General features: G+C 35.0%; 2 protein-coding genes across 3 annotated transcripts; one reads left to right on the top strand and one right to left on the bottom strand.

The window, feature by feature from the left end:
• Positions 1-3,072: 3,072 nt before the first annotated feature.
• Positions 3,073-6,691, top strand: LOC133822223 (uncharacterized protein At3g49055). 2 transcript variants are annotated; one of them, XM_062254484.1, is made up of 6 exons: positions 3,073-3,216; positions 3,329-4,849; positions 4,952-5,028; positions 5,195-5,306; positions 5,412-5,528; positions 6,101-6,691. In XM_062254484.1, exons 2-6 carry the CDS (start codon positions 3,425-3,427, stop codon positions 6,449-6,451), a joined length of 2,082 nt encoding a protein of 693 aa, XP_062110468.1. In that variant the 5' UTR covers positions 3,073-3,216; positions 3,329-3,424; the 3' UTR covers positions 6,452-6,691. The 2 variants fall into 2 exon arrangements, with proteins under 2 accessions (XP_062110468.1, XP_062110467.1); XM_062254483.1 differs by having other exon boundaries at positions 3,073-4,849.
• A 569-nt stretch (positions 6,692-7,260) lies between these two features.
• On the bottom strand, positions 7,261-9,751 carry LOC133822222 (uncharacterized). Its single transcript, XM_062254482.1, has 2 exons — positions 9,037-9,751; positions 7,261-8,312 (listed from the first exon to the last, which is right to left on the bottom strand). Exons 1-2 carry the CDS (start codon positions 9,625-9,627, stop codon positions 7,452-7,454), a joined length of 1,452 nt encoding a protein of 483 aa, XP_062110466.1. The 5' UTR covers positions 9,628-9,751; the 3' UTR covers positions 7,261-7,451.
• Between the last annotated feature and the right edge of the window lie 270 nt (positions 9,752-10,021).

Genomic DNA, 10,021 nt, shown 5'->3' with positions numbered 1-10,021 from the left:
ATTGTTTATAATTTGAACCTTGATTTAAACATATTTATTAATTTAGATACTAATTTATCTTAATTAATAAATATGCCCTAATTTATCTTTTCTTCTAAAAAATACATAACTTTGTGAAACTATTCAAAATTGACCTGGTCAACTTTGATAATTCTAATTGATAATTAAATCAATTAATTGAGACTATCTAGATGATTTTATCCAAGGTACAATAGAGACCATGGGCCTATGAAATCAAGCTCCAATAAGTTATCATAAATCTAACAAATAAATTTACTAACTTATTAATTCCTCAGGACTCCACTAAAGACTCAAAATTACACTCTTGAATTCATAGAACGCTCTATAACAAATATAGATACGCTATTAATTATCCATTGTTACAACCACAATTGTCACTCAAGCCTCTATAGACGGTCTACAATGAGATATGACTAAAATACCGTTTTACCCCTCATTGTATTTTATCCTTAAAACACTTAGTTCCTTATAAATGATATTTCAGTAAACTAATTTAATTACTGAAATGAGTTCTCTATCATTTAACACCTTGAACCAAACTAAAAGGAAACCATCGTTTCACTCCTTCATTAGAAGCTATAGATGTTTATATCTATGATTAACACCCCCACTCAATTATACTACTGAGTTCCCAAGATGTAAGTATAGGCTAGTTCGTAGGGTAAGCTGGTAACGAACAAGTCAAAGAACTCAAATAATACAATCAATTAGAATACTAATCACTCAGAATTGAGATTGAATTGACCTATGGACAACTATATGATATGACTAGAATAGATAATAACGATATGTTTACTTATCTTATCAATTGTCAATATCGGTCCTGTCCGATGTAACAAATACATCCAATTTTATCTACTTTGCTAATGTTCTGGGAAGAACATAACATTGTAATTTGTAAGTAGATCATATCATAGATTGACAAGTCAGTGTAAATCCTGTGCATTGACTAATCTTAGGACTAACTTATTTTGAACATATAATCATATTTATATTCCACTGTGATTACGTCACTATAAATAAGATTAACTATATGCTCGGGATTTAATAGAAGTTTATATTAAAACAAATAATCATGAAAATAAACACATGTGAGCAAAGTGATTGACCAAGTCAAAAAATGATTTCTATTATTTTATTGATAATAAAACGAGATTACAAAGAATTTGAGTTTTAATTAGGGCATAAAACCCCAACACGTTCATGAATGGAAATCGCACATGACCATTAACGGTGCAAAGTGAGACAAAGAGGTCTTAATTGAAAATAGCAAAAGTGTTTGTTATCACTGGTTTGTTATTGTGGAGAGTTGGTTCAATGCCTAGTGCAACCAAATTTTCAACAAAGCTTGTGATAACTACACTACAGTAAAGTTCAAGTTGAAGAACACTTTACTTTATGCACCAATGCAATGACTACTATATGAGAGAGTTATTATTCAATCAAGTGAGGGAAATGTTATATTTTAAATATAATGTTGATTGATTAAATAAATGTTACAATAGTGAACTATTTAATCTAGTGGGGGAATGTTATATTATTTTATAATATGATATTTAGATAAAATAATGTGACAGTGAATGTCACATATTGTAACATATAAATGAGAGTTACAATATTTGAATACATGTGAATATTTAAATATGTAACATTTTTGGAGCTACAAATTCAGTGACAAGTTTGTAACCCTAAAATATTACCCAATAATGTGTAGATTTGATGTTACACAATTTGATTTGAATTTTTCAAAGTCATAAGAGACAGGGTTGTTGGAGACATGATTTTAAACCCCATAATATTTTTGGAGGTTACAAAATCATGTGGGAAGAGTATAGAGCCATTTGGAAAATTGCAAAAAAAAAAAAAAGTGTTGAAATTGGGCTGTGGCTGCGACCACTAGTGTTCCTGGCCGCGGCTTGGGGAACAGATACTCATGACTGCGACCAGGTATAGCTCTGACCGTTGCCAGAGGAGCTGACAGCCAAACAAAAATTTTATTTTTCCACTACGAACGATTTTAACAACTCATGTAACTCCCAAAACTCCTTTTTAATTTTATAAACTTCCAATTAAACATTGGTAACAACCATGAGGTTGGTGGAATTTGAGATTCAAAGAGTGTTTCAAAACTCCATAAATATGAGTCTATTGCTCTCTTGTAAGACACACTAATTTCTATCCACTAGAGCACTTGGCTAGAAATTCACCTAGAAACTTGTTTATTCCAAAGAACTATTTCCAATTGTGAGAGTTCCCTTAGTGCTTGAGATATGAGGAAATAACCTTTTGGACAAATGTTGTAAACCTTGTTCAAGTTGGTGATTCTTATTGCTCTTCACTTTGGTGGTGTGAGTGATAGAGTTGTTTATATTATTCTTTTACTTTTTTGTTTCATCTTCTTATTTCTTCTTTTATATTTATTTGTATCATTTTATTATAGAGTTACTCTATTTTCTATATCTTTCTATATTTACATATATTTTTTGTAATAGAGTTATAACTTATTTAATTAATCACTTTGTTTTGTATTATATTGCTTAGAGTTATAAGGTCTTACTCTAATGCTAGTTTTTTTTTTAAGAGAGAAAGAAGGAATGTATGCTTTTAATTTTGTGTTAATAAGATTAAACCAAACCAAAGAAAAATCATAATTTATTGAATAACAAATAAGAGACAAATAATAAGAAAATGAGTAACTTGCTTTTAAGAGTTTTTATTTTTATTTTTTAAAGGGAATTTTTTTAGGAATTACGTCGTTTCCCTTAAATGATGTTCTTTTTCCTAAACAATGTCGTTTCCCGAAATCTTGACTCTCGACTGAGAGAGAGGAAGGTGTGTTACAATCAGCGCAGTCATCACTCTCCATCGTGTCCGGGCTCCCAAGACATCCTCCAATTAATTCTCAACTTCTTCTTCACCACTTTAAAAAAAAAGACCAAAAAAGCTGACTATACATGATATGGAGACGTGGCAACATCTCAACGACTCCCGAATATTCATCAGCGGTGGATCCAAATAGTTATTGTTGTTAAAAGAAAAGAAATTTTTTATTTATTTAATAATTCTAAAAGAGAAGGAAAGAACAAAGGAGGAGGAGAAGACTGGTTGGTAATGCTACCTATTGTTCTTGCTTTTCTGCCACGGACTGTCGTTTCGTCGTCTTCTTCTTCGACTTCCCCGTCGTTTTAGGTTTAGGTACGCATTCTCTGTCTCAATTCACTGAATCACTTTCCCCCAAATCTGACTTTCCAATCTCAATTTCGGTTTCATTGTAATCCCTAACCAAATTGGGGTGTTATTGTATTAGAAATTCACCGATTTGGCGATCATAGTTGGAATTAGAGGTTGCTTGATGAGTCGGTTATAGCAATAGCAACGAAAAAATTGTTTGGTGTTTACAAAAATGGCTGGTTCGGGTGACGATGATGCCGACGCGGTTTTAAGTGATGTGGAAGGAGACGATCCAGCGCCGATTATGATTAAGAGTTCTTCCGAGGATGAAATCTCGCCGGAGCGGTTCCGGGAGCTGAGAGCGGAGCTCGATCGCGAGCGTCAAGGTCGTTTGGCGGCGGAGAAAGCGAGAAGTGATTTAGAACTGCCGTTTACTCGTTTGAAGGCTTTGGCTCATGAGGCGATTAAGAAGCGAGATGAGTTTGGGAGGCAGAGAGATGAAGCTTTGCGCGAGAAGGAAGAAATTTCCGGGAGTTATGAGAAGGTCGCGGCTGAGTTAGCAGAAGTGAGTAGAGCTAGAGATGAGGTTTCGAAGCAGGTGAGTGAGATCGCTGGGCAATTGGATGAGGCAGTGAAGGAGAGAGATGGTTTGAGATCGGAAATTGGGAATTCGACGCATATGTTTGTGACTGGGATTGAGAAGATTTCTGCGAAAGTCAGTAGCTTCAAGAACTTTGGGAATGGCGGATTGCCTCGTTCAACAAAATACTCGGGCATGGCGTCTGTGGCCTATGGCGTCATTAAGAGGACGAATGAGATTGTGGAAGAACTCCTTAAACAGATTGATGCAACGGCCAAGTCCAGGAATGAAACCAGGGAGCAGATGGAGCAGAGGAGTTACGAGATTGCTATTGAGGTTTCTCAACTTGAAGCCACCATTAGTAAGTTGAGAGATGAGGTTTCGGGGAAAGCTTCTGCGGCTGAGAATTTGGAGAAGATGGTTGCTGAAAAGGAAGGAAGGATATCTGAAATTGAAAGAGAGATGGAAGAGAAGGTAAACAAGGTGGAAAGTGAAGCTACGGAATTGAGGCAATTGGTGGAAGAGTACGAAGATAAGTTGACAGAGTTGGAATCGAAAATGGAAGCACAGAGGCCTTTATTGTTTAATCAGTTGAATTTGGTTTCGAAAATTCATGACCGAATTTATGGTGTTATCAAGATTGTTGATGCTGGTAATTTGGATCAGTCAGAGCTCTCGGAATCGTTGTTTCTCCCTCAAGAAACTGACATGGAGGAAAATGTACGTGCATCTTTAGCTGGGATGGAATCCATTTATGAATTAACTGGAATTGTCACTGAGAAGACAAAGGATCTAATTGAGGAAAAGAATCGTGAAATTAAGAGCTTAGATGAAACGGTTTCTCGTTTAACTAAGGAGAAAGAACACATTGGATCTCTGCTTAAGAGCGCTTTATCGAAGAGGATTACATCAAATCCATCTTCAAAATCGAATGATTTGTTCCATGTTGCTGAAAACGGTTTAAGAGAAGCTGGAATAGATTTCAAATTTGGTAAGCATATTGGGAATAGGAGTGTTCTAAATTCTGACCACAAAGTGGACTCACTGAAGGCAGAGGATGACGAAGTATACACTTTGGTAAGTTTAGCATTTGTTCAGGTTTGGATTGACTATAATTTCAAACTCTGCATTCCGTTGCAAAGACAAGTTTCGCCTTATTGAGTATTATATGTCTAACAGGCTGAAGCGTTGGAGAATATTGTAAAGGCATCTCAGCTTGAGATCATTGAGCTACAGCATTCTGTGGAGGAATTAAGGTACTCTTATCATTATCACATGCTAATCTGCATCTATGTCTACATATGCACCGTTTTCAAAAGAAATTTTTTTTTTAAATTAAGATTATTATATTGGTTTTGTGAGCAGTTTTTCATGTATTCTGATGTGGTACTCTCTGTTTTTGTACTGCTTGTGTGTATGAAGGGCAGAGTCAAGTTTACTTAAAGAGCACGTAGAGGCTCAAGCCAAGGAGCTTGACAACAGGCTGCGTCAGATTGAAGAACTTGAAGAGAAAGAAAGAGTGGCGAATGAAAGTGTATGCTTTTTTTTACTTTGTTGACAGCTTAATTATATTTCCAATCTCATCTCTTCTCATCTAATTTCATTTCTGATTAGAAGTTGGTTCTAATGTATTTGTCAGGTGGAAGAACTAATGATGGACATTGCTTCTGCTGAAGAAGAGATTACAAGATGGAGAGTGGCAGCAGAGCAAGAAGCTGCTGCTGGCAGGGGCGTTGAACAAGAATACGTTGCACAGGTATGATTTTCAAGCTGGTATCACTATTCATTCTGGGTTGTTGCACACAGTTATTGGTTTTCTGAACTTTCTGCCTACTTTGGTTTTAGTATCTATTACAGCCTTTGGGGCATATCTTTTTTAAGAAAGATGTAAGTTTTAGTAGAATCTGGACCTTATATAATGTAGGGAAAAGATGAGGCAGCAATATGGGTAGTGTAGATATTAACCAGTATTGTGTGCTGTGCATGGAATTCAATCAACAGAAAGATAATTGGGAAAATTGATGACTTTGCGTTAGCACTAGGTCATGAAACATTGATCATTCTCCCTCTTTAGCAAGTTCCAAAATGGAATAGGTGAGCGATTATTTGGACGATAATTAATACTTGCGACTCTCTGATGCATAATTGAAGGAAGCCTTGTCTTTTTAACATGATTCTGTGCTCCTTAATAGAATATTGGTATCCTGTTTAACATCAAAATAACAGTTATCGTCTGATATGTTAGTGATAGGATTCATTGTCTTGGTCGTTTAGAATGTAAACAAATTCTGGTGAATGTCAAGTATTTGACTGTGATTAAATCTGCAGTTGTCGTCAGTTAAGCAAGAACTTGAAGAGGCAAAGGGAGCCATGTTGGAGTCAGAAAAGAAACTCAGATTCAAAGAAGAGACGGCTGCAGCCGCCATGGCAGCTAGAGATGCAGCTGAGAAATCATTGAGGTTAGCTGACTCAAGGGCATCAAGGCTCAGGGATAGAGTAGAGGAACTTACCCGTCAGCTTGAAGAGTTCGAAAACCGGGAAGACTCAAGGGGCCGAAGTAGGCCTAGATATGTATGCTGGCCTTGGCAGTGGCTTGGGATGGATTTCGTAGGGGCTAGTCGACCTATTACAGAACAACAGACGTCAAATGAAATGGAGCTCTCTGAACCTCTTCTGTGATTAAACTTATTTATTTATTTTTTCCTACCTCATTACACTTTTTCCGGTGTATTTATCGGATTTTTTTTTAACATCAGTACAGCCAAAAAGAACAAAAGGAAAAAAATGATAGCTTTAGATCATCTTTGTCGCAAGGGTTTTCTTGTTTCAGTCGTACAAAGCTGTTTAATAAGTTTGCTAGTTTCTCAATCATCATTGCAAGTTGATGATTATTTTGTTTATTGGATTTTAAACCCCAAACCACATTGTCTGAAATTTGTCTCAAATCTTGTTGACATAATTTAAGGACTGATGGCCTTGCCAACTATAACGAATTAGCATAAAAAAACCTCACTAAAATGAAATACACATAATATGTAAGCAAGGAATAACTACTATTATTGAGTATTAAGAGGGCTACGTTAATATTGTTTTTAGCTATAGCAGAGTAGCTTCCCCAAACCCAGTTTGCACTTTATCTCCATGTACATATTCTCTTAGAACATCGATTATATAGTGTCTTCTTTCCTTGTTAATTTGTTCTCCTAGAAACTGAGATGATCATTTACCATTCTGGGAGACTTTGGGTGCATTTGGAAAGCGGATTACTTAATTTGATGTGTTTGTTTGGCCATGTAATTACACAGTAACTATATAATTATAATATTATAATTAAAGAACTATGTAAGATAACAGAGGAGTTTCAATTGCACCCAATTACTATAATAATAGTATTTGTTATATAATTCATAAATAATTATCATTTGACATTAAAAATATTTAGTATTTTAAAATATATTGTAATACTTGTTTCAAACACACCCTTAATCAACCTCATGAAAAATCCTCTTTCTTTATCTTTTATTTCATAGAAACATCAATAATTAACTCCAACGGAGAAGAACTTTCATATTAGAACTTCTCTGTCTTTATTTTAACACCAAATTCAATACAACTGATGCAATCTTATTGAATAAAAGAAATTAAAAAAACACAGTTATTCCCTCAGAAAACGAGCAATTCAGGCATTCTTCTCTGCAGTACCCTGCATCAGTTTTGAGGCCTCATCATCCCCATAAGAGTAGTCACTCAGTCTCAGACGTACACCAGATGAACGACTAGAATACTCCTTACATTTGTCAAGATCAGTATCAACTTTTTCTATTTGTTTTTGCAGCCGCGACTTCTTCTGATGCAATTCATTGGGAATTTCACTTTCAAGTCTGATTGGAATTTGTGAGACGAAATCACGCTTGATTTTCTCAAGTTGTTCGTACAAAAACATAATTCTAAGCCCCATACGCCTCACAAACTTGAGATAGCCATACCATTCCCTAATAAGCTCTTCAGTAATGTCTCTCCTCCTCGTTCTATCCTTGTCATATATGACTCGACATAGAAAGTGAAAGGCAAGACTCTTCATGTCCCCACTTAGTTTCGATTCTTCATCAATAACATCTCCATGCTTTTCAAGCAAACTCTTCAGAACATTACGTAGGTACCAAGCTACCTTGTAATTCTTAACCGTCACAACTTTCACTTCTAAATCATTAGTATCTAGTTTCAACCTTCTAAAGTTACAGTATGTGTCAAACTTGTAAACTTGGTTATCCAAATCCGCAGGTGAATGTGGGAAAATGTATTTTTCTGGTTGTCTGCCATGGCTTTCTCCACAAGTACTATCAAAAACCACATTATTGCTAGTGTGCCAATAGAAGTGCTCTTCGAACGTTTCTTTGTCTTCTTTGGTTAAGTTTTGTATGAGGTCCATCAAGGTCATATCATTTTTGTCAACTTGGTCATCTGTGTCGTCGCTTCCACTGCTTGTACTTAGGAGTATAAGGTCTTGATCTTCAACGCTTCCTGTGAGTGCACTCGTAATCTGATAGGACCCAAAAAAAGACCATCTACGTGAAAAGAGCATTGCTATTGGGCAGTCATGGATGGTGCCCAATATCTTTGACAGATCAATTTAGTATCCCTTAACAATACTTACTTGAAAATGTATAATGTACAGGACCTACTCAAACTTTTCTAGATAAAATTTTAAATTAAGTATTTTTTGTTTTTGGAAGACAAATTAGTATTTTAATATTAACTATATTATCCTATTATTGCCAACCAAAAAATTATTAACTATATTATTATCCAATAATAACTCAAAAAATTATATTTAATTGACATTACTATTTTTTTAAATACAAAAAATATATAGTAATTAATTTATATGAAGAAGCAATGCGCTTTTCAATTAAATATATATTATTGAAAATAACATTATTTTTTTCTTTATGAAACCAAGTATTAAAATTCTAGTTAATTTATATACACATATATAAATATTATTATGAATAAATAATTAAAAAATAACTAATAAATCTACATTTTTCCAATAAAGTTTAAAGCAATACTTAATGTGAAAAATTTATTGAAAAAAACGAAAAAGAGGCTTTTATTTAATTATTAACTAAAAAAGAGATTCTCCCTATAAGCAAATGTTATTCATATTAATTGATGGCATATTAAAAAATACACAAATTTTCGTTGCAATTAAACTATATTGAATTGACACATCCTAATCATAGAATTAATTAGAGTATACATACCTGAGGAATTAAGCAGTGAACATGAGCGACGAATTTGCAGTCTGCGCAATAATAAACACAAATACGTTCATCTCTGGTATCTTCGCAAATATCACAGTAATATTCATCATCTTCATCTTGGGATTCATGGTGGTTGTTGTCACTATCAATCACCGAGGGTGTAAGAACAAGAGGGTGCATGTGATACTCGTAACGAATGCTGCGCGGCAACGGACCACACAACAAGTGAACGATGTTGAAATTGCAAGGGACGCAGCGCAAGATGGAGGAGTATGCCGTGCGATCAAGCTCGTCGCATACAAAATCTCGCTTACAGTAGCCATCGTCAGCATCGCACTCAACATCTTCTTCTTCCGTTTTCTCCATGAAACACAGCTTGTGCTGGTGACCTGGATAGTCGATGTTTGGCTCCACACTAGAGCATTCCCGGCACAATCTGAATTTGCACTCCGGGTACTCCTCGCACTGGTAAACATGGCTCGAAAAGCTTGTTCGACTACATGTGCTGCAACGCTCCATGTTGTGATCATCTGTGAGGATCAAAGAGTGGTTTGGATGAAAGGGATGGTTTTCTATTTTCTCTTTTATCATGATTCTGATTAAATATAACAATCACGAGATATATATATATATTTATATGATAATAACAAGGATGACTAGCTAGAATTTTGGATCGGAGAGATGTATTAGTTAATGAGGGGTGTATACTATGCAATGCATATATAATGGCTCAAAGCATATATAATGTGTGTGCTGATGGGTAAACTATATGACCTTGTAGATGGAGCTATGCTAGCTGGGGTCGATCATGACAAGTTTGGTATAAAGGTATAAGTAGTACTAATGCATATGCATTTCATCTCTGATATATATAAATATATACGGACTGATTTCCTTCTTGTAATACTTTTAGGCTTTTAGCTCTAATGAAGGAAAGAATATTGAATATTTGAGTAAGACACGTAAAAGGGCACACAACCAAGGA

The sequence above is a fragment of the Humulus lupulus genome, chromosome 3, assembly GCF_963169125.1.
Source record: "Humulus lupulus chromosome 3, drHumLupu1.1, whole genome shotgun sequence".
Taxonomy (NCBI): Eukaryota; Viridiplantae; Streptophyta; class Magnoliopsida; order Rosales; family Cannabaceae; genus Humulus; species Humulus lupulus.
The sequence above is the reverse complement of the archived record's forward strand: the minus strand, read 5'-3'. Positions and strand labels throughout refer to the sequence as shown.

Bases quoted from the DNA above. Each gene is read 5' to 3' on its own strand.
- LOC133822223 (XM_062254484.1), top strand. From the start codon at position 3,425: ATGGCTGGTTCGGGTGACGATGATGCCGACGCGGTTTTAAGTGATGTG. The intron at 4,850-4,951 runs GTAAGTTTAGCA...TATGTCTAACAG, and splicing joins ATGACGAAGTATACACTTTG to GCTGAAGCGTTGGAGAATAT. The intron at 5,529-6,100 runs GTATGATTTTCA...TTAAATCTGCAG, and splicing joins AACAAGAATACGTTGCACAG to TTGTCGTCAGTTAAGCAAGA.
- LOC133822222 (XM_062254482.1), bottom strand. From the start codon at position 9,627: ATGATAAAAGAGAAAATAGAAAACCATCCCTTTCATCCAAACCACTCT. The intron at 8,313-9,036 runs GTATGTATACTC...GGGTCCTATCAG, and splicing joins TTCACTGCTTAATTCCTCAG to ATTACGAGTGCACTCACAGG.